The following is an 18,207-nucleotide window of genomic DNA, read 5'->3' as shown; positions in this document are numbered from 1 at the left end:
GGTAGAAGCAGTTGTGTTCCCCCACCACTACTGCATAAACAGTGAACCTGAGGTCAGAGTCCCTGAAGTTTGCAAGCAGCTAATCCAGCTCCTCTCACCAGTCTCAGGATAAATGTAAATTATACAATCTCCAAAGAGAGGGGAATGACGTGACACTGATCCTCCCAACCCTAGAAGATAGCTTATACCTAAGAAAGAATTGATATACAATGAAACCACTGTCTTGCAATGAAGGAATTCCTGTCTTGCGCCAGCTCTTTTCTCAAGGCTAAGGTTCTCATGTTTTTGGAAGAGGGAAGTAGTGGTGAGGAGGAGGTTGTGGAAGAGTGGTCAAGGGTTTGCATTGAAATGGCAAGCAGTCTTATCCCAGGAAACCTGAAGGTGCAGAGTAGGCTTCAATCCCGGTATTTTCCTCTCCCTTTCTCCCCAGATGGGTCAATGAGGTGAGCTTCAAATAATCAAAAGTTTCCTATAGTTGCTTCTACTTCCTAAGAAGTCCCAGCTATCCACCAGATTCAGAACCAAATTGCCCCAACAATGCTAAGCCAGTGTGGATAACTGCTACCAGATGAGATTAAGCCACAGACAGTATTGGGCACCTGGACCCCTGAGAATTGGGCAGCAAAGGGCACAGGCTTCCTCTGGTCATTACACTAAGCTTTGAATAATACAACTCTGCATATCATGTGATTGATTATTTGGTACCCTTCTTATTGTGTTATGGTGGAAGAAAGTCATACTACCAGAGCAGGCCTGCTTAGTCAACAAAAACCCATAGGGATCTTTCTCCTCTAGAGCAGGGAAAGAACTTACAGTCTTCTCAGGACTCTTAAAACTTCCATAAATAAAGATGGTGAGGAGGTGATGGAGAGAGGAAACATTTGGAAATGAGCAACATGGTTCCAAATAGAAGACCCACAGACTGTGGTTAGCCAGCTGTGGAATACAAACACCTTTTATAAGACAGGGTGAGGAGTAGAAGTGGAAATGTGTAGGAATAACTTAGAGGTTCCTCGGTGAACCAGATTTTAGATGGACTCAAGGATTTTTAGTGGGAATGAACCAAAGAGAAAGTGGAGACATTTTAAATAAACTAAGGCAGGGCCACAGTTTGGGTTTTGGTTTTTCATTAGGCTTTTAAAAAAATCTGGCCTTGGTTTTTCATTAAGCTACAATGAATATTTGGATGTACAGATATTTCTTTGGGCCAGATAAATGCCCTTTCTATTTTCTTGGTCTCTACTGAAGGTATTTCTCAAGAAGAAACTTTTTAGAAATAACAGATGTTCAGAAATGATTTTCCAGTTTTTGATTCACCACAATCTTTCTGTTTCCCAGCACAACCCTTCTGCCTAAAAGCAAGTTCACTAAGTACACAAAGCCAGGAAAAGGCAATCTGGTGTGATTCAATAGAACAACTGAGGACAAGAATATTGGACTGTTTAAACAAGTGACCTGAAACAAGATGTATGTTCATATTTGTTTGGAAATAACCAAACCAGAGGAAGCTTTACAAATACTGACCTAGTTCCTGAATTTTGATTTGCGCTATGACTTTACTTCAATGACTGCAGTTGGCAATTTGAAAATAAAAACTCAGTGACAATTGACAAAGTCAAAATGTTTTTATTTATACTGAAATTTAGCAAGTACATTTTTAACAAAGAAGGTGCACTTTAACTTAATATATGTCAGAACAGAGAAAGCATACATGTGTTTCGAGTCTCTAACACACTACTGCATTTTCTTCCTTAAAAGACAAAAAACCAAGCTGAAGGGAGTGTAGAAAAGCATCACATATGGTCAGGTTACTTTACCCATTAGGATTTAGCTCATATTCTTAAACTGATCAATCAAATGCAAGGACAAAGTTTACATCATTGCATTTAAGCTGTACACATGTTCCTATTTTAACGTAATATAGACTGAATAGATGCTTCAGTAAACAAAGCTTTGCTGATAAACACAATTGAAATTATTCCATGTTGAATAGTTTCAGAGATAAACTGGAATCACAAGCATCTTCATTTATGTAAAGCCAGCGGGGACCTTTCAGGCTGAATAAAACTGTTGTGCCATTGCTAAACAGTAATAGTTACCTCCTTTAAAAAAAAGAAAACAAGTTAGTTCTTCTGAGGAATAATTCTGATATGTGCTTAAAAATACTGAACTTCTACTTTCAGGAAACCAAATGATCTGAAGTAATAGACTTGATTTAGTATTGGTAAAATTTTAAATTTCTTAACATTTCTATAGTTATTGTGTCAGTTTTCAAAGGTCTTTCAAGTTTTTTGGTTTTTTTTGCTACAGCATCTGTTCTTCCCACAGCACTGAAGACCCTGAAGACTGATAAGACCCATTTCATAAGATGTGATGTCTATAGTTATCCACATTATTTTGCTTTTTGTACATAATGATATGTTCAAGATCCCTATGATTTACCACAACAAAGAAAAAAGAGTGTCTGGTTATCATCTAAGGTAATGATAGCTTTGTACATTTAGAATTTCCCCTCCCCAGATTAACCCTGACAGTGTATACTGCATGAAGGGAGACTAGTTCTGAGTATCAGTTTAACCATGTGTTTGGTCAAACTTAAATGTTGGCAATCTACTTAAATGTTGGCAATGAAAAGAATCCATACCATCCATATTTGTTTGTGTGGATAAAAATTATACTTGGAAACAATTTTCAAAATAAATTCTACTTCTTTTTGTCTAACCTTGCTTTTTTCCATAGCCAGGCTTATGACTTGAGTCTCTATCCAGCTACTTCATAAAATTTGCCTTTGGTCACAAAAGAAGAACCAGGAAAGAAAGTGTGGATGTACCAATCCAACACCTATGCTTAAGAAACAAAGTCTTTATTTGTAAGTCAAATGTATCAACTTCAAACATGAAGGAGAGTATATTATCATTGTTGAACTGATATGCCTAGTCTAAAATATTAATTCAGTCTGATCAAAATTTAACATTGTCAAGAGGAAGATATACCCTTTTTAAGCTTTGTGTATAAAATCTTTAAATACTTTTTCTTTCTCTATAGATGTATTGTGGTGAGTTCAGTGGAATTTTCTGGATAATAATTCAGAAACAAAAATGAAGATATGGTAAGGTAATAGAAGAATAAAAGTCTGTGTTAGTCAGATGACCTAGAGGGTCAAACTTAGAGGGCAATTTTTGCCAAAGATATTTTGCCAAAGAGCCTGTGTAATTAACTTGAACTTTACCTAAGACCAGAAGAAAACAAAGTTTGAATTTGGGGGAACTGTTTAGTAGTCTGTCACCCCAGTGAATTGCTCAGATTCCTTTGTGGCACCTAAGAATAGTCATTCTGATAAAATTCACCAGATAGTTGCTCAGTTTTCCAGTCTATCTCATCTTCTGTATACACAGCTTAAATGTCAATCGAAAGCTCTTCAGCATCAAATGGAAAACAAGATTGAATTTTATACAATGTAGCTAAAGCTTAAGTCATGCAATATAAATTGTGAACATCACAAACTTGAAAGCAATGGCAAAACAAAATAATATCTTCTAAAAAAGGTCCATAAGCACAATAACAAATGCTAAAAAGCAATCACCATTTGCCCTTTAGAAAAATGGTTTCTGAAAAATTTCCCTTCTTTATTATGTTTAATTACTGCCTTAAAAAAAAGGACAAACATATCTGTCCACACCCTTCATTAAATGTGCTGGTTTACAAGACCTATCAGGAGCTATTCCATAGCAGCTCAAAAATCCTAAGAAAAACTAGGCTAACAAGAAGACAGTATTAATATGAATCAATGTTTTCTACCCAGAATACAATAAATTGAAATTTCATAGTAGTAAACCTTTTTGTCCTAATTTAGAGGATAGTAGCAAAATAGACTCTCGTGCAACAAGCTGTATAATGTTGACACAGATTCTGTTACTGTTTTACGTATACCAATACAGAGTGATCATAAGGAAGGAGCCAATATTGACCTGGTAATTGACACTGATCCTTGGAGCAATCTCAATGTTTGCAACATTTCAATTTCAAAATACATTTCAGCTATGAGTGATTTATCATTTAGTAGTAGCTGTCAAGGTAAACTAGATAAAACAAAAACATCTGGAGCCATAAATAGAGGAGAACAGTAGCTGAATTTCAATCCAAACCCAGTGTGCTCACTTCATTAGGAATAAGAAACATCTAATTAGTAATTAAATGTTTCATGGTTTTAAGAGTGTTTGTACTTGAGTTCCAAAAGAGATGATGTAATATGCATTCTAGATATAAATAAGACTAAAGATCAGGAAGAGCCACCAACAAAACCTCTCTAGAAAAATGTTAGGGAGCTTGGGAATTTATAAGGAGCAATACACATTAACATTTGGGAAGAGCTGATGCAGTTTATTGCTTTAAGATTTACCAGATAAGTAAAAGGGGGGGGGGTGATATACACAGATGTGACCATGTAAAAAATAAAAACAAAGGCCCATATAGTCCTTCTCTTAGCACAGTACTGCCTGATATAGGCATACACCATGGCACAGGAGTCTGGTGTGGCCCCCTTCATACAGGAGATGAGCCTCTGCTGATCAGTTGAGTAATCTTTAAAGAACCACACCTGGTTGTTCCAAACTCAAGAAAGTGTGAGACTTGCCTTCTGTGGCATAATCTGAAGCTTATGAAAGGAAAAAGCTAAAATCAGGTGCCACGAAAAAGGCAGATATGTGGGAAAAGACCATAAGAGAACATATGAGGATTGCTTATAGTTCAATCAAAATCAATTAAACATATCTATCTGTAAAAAGACACTAGTTTGTTTTTAAGTGATTTAGTTAATTTGAATATGCTTTCAATTTCCCCTATAGTTTAATACATGCTGTTTGACTATCAAATGAGACATTTCTGGATGCTATATTTTTAGTCACACCTCTTTGTTATTCAGTTCAGATGATATTAGTACAATTTTTAAAAATTGCATTTCTCTCAATCCATGATTTATTTCTTTTTTTATCCATGATTTATTTCTAATTTGACATTATTCACTGAATTAGGTTAAAGTCAGCACACCTACTCTACATAAGCAGAACTTCTACAGTCTGTCAAGAGCACAAGAAATCAAATTCTTGTGCCTTAGAAGAAATTCCTTCAGAGCATGGAATGACTGGAATGTCACATTGATATGAATTAATGTAACATTTTAAAATGTGTAGAGTAGGTGGCCATTACAGTCGAAATTGCATGTACTGTCAAAGGGAACTGATTATTGGAGAATCGATTAAAAACTTAGTTGGCCTTTTGTGTAAGATGAGTGGTGCTTTTGTCACATCAGCAATTAATTCTAGGGCAGATGTAAAAATAACGTAATAAATTAGATTTTGCTTGGTGTAAGGAGGGCACATTAGAATGAGACATTAAAATTTTTTGATCACTAGAGTGTCACTTAACACATTGGAATACTGCTCTATTAGATTTTCAGGAGGCATGAAAGTAATGATGACAGGTATTTCCCCCCAGTCTTTGGCCAGGCCTCCATTAAGTAAACAGTTAAAGATATCTGAGGCTATTTCCTGGACAATTCAAGCCAAATGACCCATTTGGTTCTAATTACTGGAACATCTTAGGCATCTGGTCATGTTTAGATCAGAGGTGAACAATGGAAAATAACCATGACGTGACTGATCCATCATATCTGCCTCTCTTTCCTACGTCTATAGATTTTTCAGTCTGTTTAGTTGTTGATAGTTTAATAAAGAAGAAGTAGGATTGGAGATGGGAGGAGAGCAGAAAAGAATAAAAGGGGTATTTTTAGTAGCTTGGGTATGTGTTTTTATCATTGCCTTCTTTATAAATAAGGAATGTGCTAGTAGAAAGGGATTAAATAACTTGCTTTACCATCAACAGATCAAAGGGACAACTAGGTATGGCAAAATCTGCAAACTAGATCTGTCTGTAATTCCCTTAGAGAATACTACACACATGTTTTTTGTTTGTTTTTGTTTTTTTGTTTTTTGTTTTTTGTTTTTTAGAAAAGTGAGCTCCAAAGCAGTGATAATATTGGTCATTTGCACAAATGAGTTACTTCCTCACATATTTCCTGTTAAATCCCAGGTCAGGCAAATATAAAGCTATTTCACAGTAATCACAGCTTAAAGTAGGTGTGCCTACATTTAAGTTTCTGTCACACCATTTAGAAATAGCATTTTCTCTGTCTCAAAAATGCTTGAACCTACTTATCCCACTAGGATGCTGTGTGAATTCATGTGATAACATTTATGAAACACTATGAACTCCATGGAAGAAAGGGGTTATAGAAGTGTAAAGTATCATGTTCAATCATCATTATGATTATCTCCTAAAAATTGGTGAAGCCTATTCTCTAGCACATTTTCCCTGTACGTGCAAGGTTCTATTTATCAGTAATGAACAAATAGTAATCGAAGGTTCCATATTTTAAGAATTTGAGTATTAATTCTAAAGAATTACAGCACTAGATAAGCAGGTAACTGCTACAGCACTCTATTCGTGCCTATGATCAGTTGGAGTTCCGGCATCAGTGTTCAGGCTGCACAGAAAAAACAATAAGACCTGGTCAAAATTTCATTATGACAAAGAAAATCCAAAATCTACTCAATGAATTTCGCTGGAAACCACAAAATGGCTTAATAGTATTTTGCTGTGCTATATATGTTCAAGATTTGAATGAATCTCTGTGTAATAAATGTATTATTTTATTAGACTTATCCCTTTAACATATATTCATTGGTGTGAGTTTCAATCTCTTAAAAATGAAATTATACAAAGGTGAGCAAAACTGTAGATTTACAGTAGTTTAAAGCTTAATCTTATTCTCTCAGGGTGATATTGACAATATAAAAATAGTGTAAATGATATTTCCTAACTCTAAAATATGCTTATGAGCCCCTTGTGCATGTTCTACTGTTTTACAATCTGCAGTGAAATGCATGACTAGCTTAATAAGCAAGGCATTAAGAAAGGTTTCTCCCCCTTCATAATCTAAAACATGAATAAAGATCCACACCATTTTCCCTGAGTCAAAATCTTTGTTAATGATTGCAATTTCCCCTCTGGATGAGATTTCCTTCCCTCAGAGAATGGTTATTTAAAAGTAACTTCTCACTGTGTATTTATATTTTTAATTTTTTGAGTAGTTGACACACAGTGTTACATTAGCTCCAGGTGTACAACATAGTAATTCAACATCCCTATATGTTATTTTATGCTCACCACAAGTGTAGCTACCATCTGTCACCAGACAAGGCTATTACAATATCATTGACTGTATTCTCTATGCTGTGCCTTTTATTCCTACAACTTGTTCATTCCATAACGGAAAGACTGTATTAAAAAAAAAAAAGCTGCAAAGAAATTTGTCTATTATGTTTTTGAAGGTTCAATTTATGTTTAGAAAAAGTTATTTTTCCTACCCAGAGCTCATATTTTCTTTCAAGTGTTTCCTCACCACTTATTCACTTATATAAACAATGGGATTAGAGAGTGCACTTGATATGATGAGCACTGGGTATTGTATGTAAGTGATGATTCACTGAATTCTACTCCTAAAACCAACATTGTACTGTATTTTAACCAACTATAATTTAAATAAAAATTTGGAAAAAAAAAGGAGTGCACTTGTTTTGATAAGCACCGGGTGTTGTATGTAAATGTTGAATCACTAAATTGTACACACGAAATTAATATTACACTGATGTTAACTAACTGGAATTTAAAATAAAAACTTTTAAAAAGACAATGAGATTTCCTTAAGAACTGATAGGCTTCATCATAGGCATATTTGGGGCTATCAAACCTTTCTTTTGCAGTAGCTACCTTATTCATGAACTAATGGCAATATTTTATAAACGATTTCTCCATCTAAGTAGTAAGTTTTATGTTTTCTTTAAGTTGCTTAACTAGCGATGTGTTTCTAATCTTCAAATGGGCACTGTATTATCTGGAACTAAATAAGATCATATCTGAAAGGCCATGTTTTCCTAACCTGGATAAGAGAGAGATAAAACAATGTGCTGGTTAATGCTCCTATTCAGTCTTAGGTTCAATCCAAATTAAATATTCAGTCAATTGTATGAGTTCTACTTCATTGTGGAAACATGTTCTGAATGTGCCATTATCAAATCAAATAAGTGATAACAGTTTGGGGTCCAGTTAGATATTAGTACAGTAGTATAAATATGGAGCTACTAATTTGAAAATAGGAAAAGTAGACTAATGCAAGAAAGGGGTAGATAATAAAATAGTATAGCTTTCGATTACTCTTCTAGAGAAAACATTGTTTTAGAGTCATTTTTTGACAGGGTCTGATGTGGCATCTTTTTTAAAAAATGAGAATTTCTTGAAAATAATAACCAGTTGACTTTATTAGACCCCAAATTTCTGATTTATATTTTAATCAAAACAAAGATCAGTACAGATTGCCTTTTCTTTGCAAATGGTATCACAATAGAACATCAATCTCTCTTGTCACTTTTAACTCACTTTGTTTTTGTGAAATAATTCTTTAATTTCCCCTTTTCCCCTTTATTTAATCTCTAGTCTTTGAAAGACTCACCCTAAACAGGTGGCATATACCCTTCTATTCTCATATGAGGATAAATTATAAAAAATATATTTGCCATAACTGTATACTGAAGAGAATATGTTTTTTTTTCTGAAGAGAATATGTTTTAAAGGAAGTTTTATACATCAATTATATGCCAAATATTTCACTCCTACTAAAATCTACACGTGGAAACACAAATGCTAACTTCATATGTATTTTATTGGAAATAGTAATAATGAAATCTTGTATTTGTCATACTTGTCAGAAAGTATGGATCTAACTTATTGAAGAGGATGATTAGGCAAATATAATAATTACTATTTTACTAAAATTAAGGAAGATATAGGTTGAGTTACTTCTCAAGCTTAGTAACTGAGTTAGCCAGTTAGTGACTGAAAAATTCTGACTACTAGACCAGGGCTCTTCCTACATTGTGTCTCCCACAGACCACATATAAATGTCAATAAAAGTGCATGTGTCCCGTACGCAGACCTGCAATTTTTGAGCCACAATAAGGGCTCTATATGTACTTGAATTCTACTTTCCTACAGAGAAAGGAAAGGAAAAGAAAGAAGAATAAATAAAAACTAGTATTTATGGAACACTGACTTTGTTAGGAGCCATACTAAGCCATTCTAAGCACTTGTGTCACATGTGGAATGTCATATTCTTTCACTACTTCTTATAGGTAATGCCATGGTGAAAAGTAGTAAGTTGCTTATGTCTTTCCTCTAAAAATCTAAGGTTGTATTAGCCACCTTCCATAAGCATATATTTTAAAAATATTTTGTAAAGGTCAAATTTATTTGAGTTTTATTTAGGAAGCATATTGTAAATATTTTATGTAATATTTAAAAGTACAATTAAGTTATTTTTTACAACTTTTAGCTACTCTTTTTGTATGTTAAAATAATAGAAAAACACCATAATCCTACATTTCAAAGTAATTAAAATGTGTGATCAAAATATGGAGGAAAATGAAAATGAAAGTAATGGGAAAACATTAAATGTTTACTTGAACATTAAAAATGACCACATCCGATATTTTCCATGGAAGGTTGAAATGCAGTTACCAGGAGATTGTAGAATTTGAGTTGCAGGTTATGCCTCACCCATTGTAAATGGCTACTCACCAATGCTGAGATCAACATGATATTCATCTGTATTTTTTTAAAAAGTAAATATAAGCACTTAAAAATTTATGGGGCAACAGGGAAATAGTGAAGAAATGTTTATAAAAATGCTGTTTTCTTTAAAGTTAAAAGAGGAATTGGTGAAATGTTGTCCAAATAACCATTTGCATTACTGAGATAAGTAGATTGCAGTTTAAGTAAGCAGATTATTACTAATGTTAATTTTCAAACATTAAACAAGTAAATTATAAAGTGTAGGGGTCAACAGATTAGGGGACTTCAAGTAGGTCTGTATAAAATCTAAAGAATGTTTTTCTTTAAATTCACTTTAATTTCCAAAATTGATTGTTACATGGTTATTATAAATGCGAAAGAAGTTCCCTATGGCAAACAAATAAGACTTTATGCTAACGAGGGACTTTTCATCAGAGAAAGTTTTCCTTTTGCATTTTCCTCAAGCTTATCTGGGTTTGGGGAGGGATAGAGTGAATTTTAAGCTTAAAAATGTATAAGTACAGAGGATGGAGCATAAAGTAACTGGTTAAGCAGTTATAGAGTTGAGTTAAACAACCCTTCCTAGGTAAGAGTCAGAAAGATCTTTTGATTAATGAATTAGTTCTATAGACTTCCAAAATGCTGAATAGCAGAGCAACCTATTTTGGATTATAAGTCTCACTATCTTGCTATCACTACAATTACAATTTCATCTATTTTGTAAGTGAGATGTAACTGGAATTGTATGTCTTAGATCTGCAGATGGGACTTTATGTTATCATCATTAGTGTGACAGCATTTCAGTCATTGCAAATATTCTGTTAACAATATAGTGGTAGGTGGTGCAAACCACCCCTTGACAACCAAGCCCTAAATCATCAAGTAATGTAAGCTCTTTACACCCTCCTTAGAAAGAACTAAAAGCATAATGTGTGCTATAATCTGACAGGTATTTCACAGAAAAAGGTATGATATGGTCTGGGAGGTACCATCAATCAAGATAAAAATCCTGTGAAGGATGAAGAAAATGAGAGAGAAATACTTCCTGGGGGAGAAAATAAAAAGACTCGGACCATCTAATGAATCTTACAGGGAAAAAATACTGCTGCTTTAGAGGAAAATGCTAAAATCTTCTCTGTAGGGTGTGTGCTACAGTCTTTTTTCACTCTGTGATGGCAGTTGCAGTAAAGTTTCTCTGAGTAGTAAAAGGCTCCTACTCTTAAAGGAAGCATTTAAGAGGAAAGAAGACCCACTTCCCACAATCTTTCTAATCTCTGACACACTATACACTTTAGAAAAGAACATTTCCACTTTACAATGGGACTATTAAAGTGCTTATGTATACCTTCCAGCATAGTATGAGACATAAAAGGGGAGGACAATTAATGATTGTTGAGGATAGGGCGGGAAGTAGTCTGTGATACCCCAAGAGAAAGATGTAGAGCACAATGTGGTGGGAATTAGTAGAAAAGCCTACAGAGAAATTCTACCTGCTCTCCTTTTAGTTTTTCTTGTCAAATCACATACATGGCAAGTAATCATATACAATTAGTTTTTCCAGTCTCCTTATTTGCTCCCACCATCACTTTCATTGCTATTCTACCAGATTCTGCAATAATAATTTTAGCCCAAGGGTAATTGTTTCCAATAAATATTGGCATGCCATCTGAATCTCATTGGAGGAATGTTATTCTGGGTAACAAGTGAGCAGCAAAGATGGAATAAAAGGAAGTTTCAAAGGTCAAGGAAGGCTAGACATTGTTCAAATTGATTTTGAGGGAGTAGATGAGAATATACATATTCATATATATTTCATAGTATAAATATAGATTAAAATTTCTATACTATAAACACATATATTAAATTATGTTGTAAGATATAAGTGTGTTTTTTAGCATAGAAGTGTTAAAATTGTGTCTGTTACTTTTAGAGTCAAATGACACTTTAGTCACCTTCTTTTAATTCTTCAGGGGCATCTTCACCAAGTGCTGCATAGATGAGATCATGTTTTTTATATTTTAGAATGGCTAGTCTATATTCTCTGAATAAGCTTTCACATTTTTCTGAACAAAAATGGCTCAGAAGAGAAAAATTTTTAGTAGGTTTATCTTTTGCATCAAATTTTGGTTTACTTTTAACATGTAGGTTAGATTTAATATCTATTTCCAGAGTGTTAGTAGCAAAAGGAAAGAAAATTATTTAAGATTCCACCATATTTATGGAAAAATATATTCTAGTGTTAAATCATTTTGTGTCATGGTCAAACATGTAGACAAAAAAAAGCAAATGTAAAAATTATTCGCACAGATTGACATTCTTCTTGCAAAAACAGTTTCTAATTTGTTTGTTTTTTAAATTTTGTTTTGTTTCGTTTTCCCCAAACAAATACAGTGGCAAGAACAGGAGCAATGTGTCACTGTGCCCTTGCAATTTATGATGTTATCTCCCTTGAATATTTTTTATTTTATTTCATTCCTAGAAAGTCAGTTTATGAAGGCTGTTGTGTGTTTTCTAAAACTTAAGAGTTTGGGCTTGTTTTATCTGTTATTATTAATATGATGAGGTCAATTTTCAAAAATTTAAGAACATGCACTGTCAACTGTACCAGTAACCCCTAACAATGAAATATAGTCATACAAGAGTTAACTAAGGTATAAACATGCAAAAGAAGTCTCCCTGTGATCATAAAATGATGTTATTTTCTGTTCAGCAGTTCATGTTACTGCTGTCGTGCTAATTAATTAAAGGAGCTGTTGCTCTAACGTGCAAATAGGGAATCTAAGAAACTGAGAGGGTTTTTAGGTGTCCAAGTGAAGTTAAGTCAATCTGGGCGCGGGCAATCAAATGTAATGAAATCACTTGTCAATGCTAAGCTTGCAAAAACTGAAGTTTGACTAGGGAGTAAAAGGATTATAATTAGATTTCCGATAGGATAATAACTAAATGGCAGAACACAGTAAAGAGAAAATATTACTTTGTTAGCTAATGGTACTGCTGTTCAGTTTTAGTTTTTATCAGTGCACTTGTAGCTGTGCTAATTTAATTTGCTTTTATCAGCAGAAATGCACTACACAAATGGTACTTGAACGTCATTTGCAGAAATCATTGATCTGAAGGTGCACTTATGACACCCAGTATGTTTATTTTATGTGAAACAGAGATTGGATGATAAGATGGTTAATGTGCTGTCTTGCAGGTCCTCAACTGAGTTCTGTGAATCTAGGTGGGACAATATTATTGTATATGCTCCACCGAATCCTTCACCTCCATCAATAGTGGACAGAGCCATTAGAATGAATATGTATTCATTGTTTGATCACCTTAAAATATTCAGAAGAAGCTGCTATAATAGACCGCTAAAATAAGGGTTACAAAAGGTGGCTTATGCATACCTTGTCTGTCAAACAACATTCGAAGCATAAAAGACATGAAATAACTAAGGTAAAGAGATTTAGAATACATATAAGAATCTTAGTAGCATGTGATAATTATCATAAATCTGTATATGACTTTATTACTTTTAAAGGGGGCCAAGCAACATTCTTCCAAGTCCTCTTTAAAACTTTTAAGGAGATATCCCATTGGAACTGATTTAATTTCAAAAGCGAGAACACTGGGTGATTGATAGATTTCTATCCAGCAGAGCTATTGACAATAGGAAGAGAAAACGCTTCACTGATGCTAGAATTGTTTGCTGTGATAAAGATGAGTTTTGGAAATGGCACTGGATTGGCATGCTTGAATTGACCCTCATAAACAATGCTAGCAAATACTTTTCCAAGATAAAAAATGGGTAATTGAGGGAAATGGAAAGATGAAGTCAGTATCAAAATAAGTCCCAAAAGATAAAAGCTATAACACACAAGAACAAAAGTATTAGGAAGAATGAAAAAATAATGGCTAAGTTTGCATTTTATGTTTTCCAGGCATTATACATTTTCTGAAGTTCATAAATGCATATAAAAGTAATTTTTCAATACTGAACATCTTAAATAATAAGTAATATTACTGGGATTTTCAGGTAATTATTTGAATTGATTGATTTTGTGAACTATATGCAAAATAGTTCTGATAATATTTTCAGGCACTTATCCTATGGGCTAATAAAATTTTTTTGCTCAAAAAATAAACTTATTTTAGATATTAAATTGTGATTCTACTGTCATATTAACACAAAGGATTAACTCTAGTTTTCCATAAATTGATGATGGGAACTTTACCATTTATAGTGCTTAAATGCTATGCTAAGAGAGATGAGAATGTGTACTTTTCCATTTTCATTACATTTATCAAGATTATTTAACATAACCTAAAAGGCAGATATTCAATAAGTAATTATTAACACACCATACTTTACCATGTATTGAGACTAACAATTATTAGACAATTTGATCTGTAATTTGAAAAAAGTAGTAAAAGTTAATTCCCTTGCTTCAAAATAAATTCTGTCTTAATCCTTTTAAAAGTGTACTAATTCCCTCATGTTTAGCCAGCAAAAAATAGAACTTATTAAAAGTATGCTCAATGAAAATATATATTAAATGTGTCCTACCCTGATCACAAATTAATATGCAAAAGCTATTCTTTGCAGGTTTTGTTAAAATAAGGAAATTTAAACCAAATAGAAGGCTTTTGATTTATATCTAACCTCCCATGAATAAGATATCTGTTTTTTGTTGCATGGAAATTAAATAACTTTAAGACAGTAAAAAATGCTTGTATTTATTTCAGAGTTGGAAAAGATGTTACTGCTGCAACTTAAAGTCACCATATACATTAAACAAAGAACAATGAATTGAAAGTATAAGATTAAAGGATAATAAAGATACAACCCACTGATGGTGCATTTGCTTTAACCTCTCCAGTTCCAAAGCTGACCTTATATCCCATCAAAGGAGGGGCACAATCAAACTCAATGTTCCATAAAAGACTGGGTCTATATTTGTGTGCCACAAATTAAGAAGTCATTAAAAGCTTCAGGCTTATTCAACCCTACCTTGGCCCACTATGTGGTAGCAAACTCAACTAGTGGTAGCCCACAACTAGTAGGACTTTCCTCATAAATTTAACTGTGGTGAATTGATTGGACAAACACTGAGTCTCGTCCATATTGACTTTGGTCACATTGACACAGCTTTTAAATTGAGGGAAGAAAGCAGGCAAGCAAAAGAGGGATAAGAAATATCAAAAGCTTCACTGAATGAACTAAACATACATGCTTTCACACTTCGCAAAATTAACGCATTAATTAGGTCTACTCAACTGCAGTAGAAACAGGCATTATCAGAAGATCTATGAGCTCTGCATTCCTTGTTTTGTAAAAATGATGGACAAATCTACATGAATGAGGGTTTCTAAATTTTCTGAAACTGACACATAAATGGTGACACACAAAAGAACCCAAATGGATCTTTCAGTCACATCTAGTTTTGTTGCCTTCATGCAGATCCAGTCATCACACAATGGAAAGGCATTGATCAGTTAATCCTCTAGCAAGCAAGATATCCACGATTGTCTTGCTTTCTGAATTTAGGAGATCATTTTCTCATGGAGTTACCTTTTCTTTTTTATTAGAGTGAGACATTTTTTCATATTAAACAAAAAAATAAAGGTAATCTGCATACAAAGGGCTAGAAAACTGCATTAGAATCAGACTAGAAAAACTCCAGTGGTTAAATTCAATTTCTCTTTTCAGGTTGTTTTGCACTCCAGTGAAATTCTATATTGATTTGTTTCATCTATTCTCTTACTACTAAGTATTTTTAAATATTTTAAAGGATCTAAGCATTTATGGGAATCCTGAGAATCATGAATAAGTTGTGGTCTTATTTCCATATTTATATGGTTTCTCAAGTTATCTAAATTTGGCATTGGAATTTAGAAGTTGATAAAAAGTATTGTCTAAAACTCATCAAACATATTGATAAGTTATGATTATTCTACCTGTGCCTTTTACAAACATTAGTGAGATTTTTAAAAGTATATTATTGAAAAACTTTGGAAAGGTAAATTATATTCACATTTATGCATTTTTAGAATATGTCTAACACATAAATAACATCCTTTTAACAGCTAAACATACAAGAAATTTGCCCACATTGTATATGTAAAATTATTAGTCCCTATGTATATAATCTCAAAAAACATTGAAGACTTCTGCCTCTGCCATAAAGTAAGAAGAATTAAACTTATTTCTTTTATTTATATAAAGAATATCAACATAGGAGCTCATGCCCACCCCATATCCGACAGTTATAGAGAGGAGTATGCTGTTTACTGTACCTTGCATAGCAGTACTCTCATGAGGAGTCCCATTGTTGTCTATTTCAATGTCTGGAATTCCAGTATCTGAAAGAAGTGACATTCAAGATTAAGGTACAATTCTGGGCACCTGGGTGGCTCAGTTGGTTAAGCGACTGCCATCAGCTCAGGTCATGATCCCGGAGTCCTGGGATCGGGCTCCCGGCTCAGCGGGGAGCCTGCTTCTCCCTCTGACCCTCTCCCCTCTCATGTTGTGTCTCTCTCTCTCTCTCTCTCTCAAATAAATAAATAAAATCTTTAAAAAAAAGATTAAGGGGGCGCCTGGGTGGCTCAGTTGGTTAAGCGACTGCCTTCGGCTCAGGTCATGATCCTGGAGTCCCTGGATCGAGTCCCGCATCGGGCTCCCTGCTCGGCAGGGAGTCTGCTTCTCCCTCTGACCCTCCCCCCATCTCATGTGCTTTCTCTTTTATTCTCTCTCTCTCTCAAATAAATAAATAAAAATCTTTAAAAAAAATAAAAAAAAAGATTAAGGTACAATTCTATTTTTTTTCCTGATTCTACTTAAAATGAAACCAGTAATTTGGTCCTATAGATAACACAAGACCTTGGATGGAATTTTTGTTTTTGTATATCTGTTTTTAATGGTAAGGGGGAGGATTATAAACTATAGCTGAATTCTACAATTTGGCATAGAGTTTCAAGTATATAGTAAATACTTATTTACTTCATTCTCTAGATATAATTCTCAGGAAAATAATCCCCTCAGACTATCAGGTAACATGACCTGACTGTAAAATAAGAAAATGATCGATACAATTGCATAAATGGAAGTTCCCCATTGTTATGCTATAATTTTCATTGTAAAATGTGATAGATGATGAGGTTATCTCTATGCTAAGCACACTGAACACCAAAGCACAAGTTATGGTTTGTGGTCTTTATGCAGTACTGGCTATAAGGACAAAAAGATACACAAATTGTTTTTGAAAAAAATTTGAGAAAAAAGAAGTAGTTAGGTTTTTATTTTCAATTTTAAATATGAGATGTGATTATCTAAAAGCTATCCATATCCATGAAGCACAGCTTTATATGAGCATTTCTGTATATACACGTTCACTTGGACACTCTTGGTAATGTGATAATAGATGCCAATGTATCACCCAATGCCATCAAAGATTAAGATAAGAAAACGATTTGAATACAAGCTACCCATCATGCTGTAGAAACAGCTGTTTTTCCTTCATGATAGAAAAGCTAGACCTAGATGGGGTTCAATTATGGGCGGATTTTAAATATGTAAAAACAAAGTCAAACCACTTCAGAATGACAAGTTCAGGGCCTCAAATAACAATAATGAGTGCACAGAACATATGTCCCATTGCTACTCAAGAAATGTTATTTTTAAAACCTTTAATAAGCAAGGATGCTGGCTCCCACTAAGATGTCCCATTGTGTAAAATGTTAATGTATAATTACTTACTCTTTTTTATTCTGTGTCTCAACGAGGCATGGTTAGCATGAGCTAATAATCTAGCATTGTATTTCTATTGATTGTGAGCACAATGATCCAAGACAGTCACAGTAAAAAGGGAACTGAACTTTTGGAAAGAAAGAATATGACTCACATTTATAAAAAATTTTCTACTCATTCTTAGTATAGGACACTGCAGCACCCTCTTAGTTTTATGTGTATGGGGTATGTGTACGTGTGTGTAAAATTCTTAGGCTTATACTTGCTATACACACATATTAATATACATATGTATATTTAACATGTCAGTTAAAAATATAAGCTGTCAATGTGCTATGAAAGAAGAAACTGAATATTTTATGAGATGAAATGATGTGCGGTTTCATAATCGAAAATGTAATAAGAAAAATTTGGAATTAAGATATTTCATGACAGAAGCATCTCTTCTCATAGAATCTCCAGGAATGTACTTAGAACAAATTTTTTTTTCATCCAGGCCCTCCTTAAACCCTCAACACTGATGCAATCTACATTAAAGAAACCAGCATCCTATAACTCATTAAAATAGAGTACACCAATCATCAGCATATTTTAATATGAATGGACATAAATTACTTACATTTTAGGTGCAAGGAGTTATCAGTATTACTGCTGCTACTGCAAAAGTCAGCAGGATTTCCTGTTATTCCTAGGCTTTTTGTATCTCCCAGAAGAGGGATTATTTTGATACATTTAATTAATAACTAAAGCACTTGGCCTCAAATTGATTTTTTATTCTTGAACAGAGCTTG

At 33.7% G+C, this 18,207-nt stretch overlaps 1 protein-coding gene across 1 annotated transcript in view; it reads right to left on the bottom strand.

Moving 5' to 3' along the window:
• Window positions 1–1,620: 1,620 nt before the first annotated feature.
• The window catches only part of DACH2 (dachshund family transcription factor 2), a 907,788-nt gene continuing 891,201 nt past the window's right edge, over window positions 1,621–18,207 (bottom strand). The window contains exons 11-12 of the mRNA XM_073880945.1: window positions 15,967–16,032; window positions 1,621–2,102 (exon numbers count right to left, since the gene is read on the bottom strand). Of these exons, the coding sequence (XP_073737046.1) occupies window positions 2,053–2,102; window positions 15,967–16,032 (116 nt within the window). The 3' untranslated portion in view covers window positions 1,621–2,052. The remainder of the gene's footprint in view (window positions 2,103–15,966; window positions 16,033–18,207) is intronic.

The sequence above is a fragment of the Callorhinus ursinus genome, unplaced genomic scaffold (genome assembly GCF_003265705.2).
Source record: "Callorhinus ursinus isolate GAN/ISIS: 27379988/994484 unplaced genomic scaffold, GSC_fseal_2.0 scaffold40, whole genome shotgun sequence".
Taxonomy (NCBI): domain Eukaryota; kingdom Metazoa; phylum Chordata; class Mammalia; order Carnivora; family Otariidae; genus Callorhinus; species Callorhinus ursinus.
The sequence above is the reverse complement of the archived record's forward strand: the minus strand, read 5'-3'. Positions and strand labels throughout refer to the sequence as shown.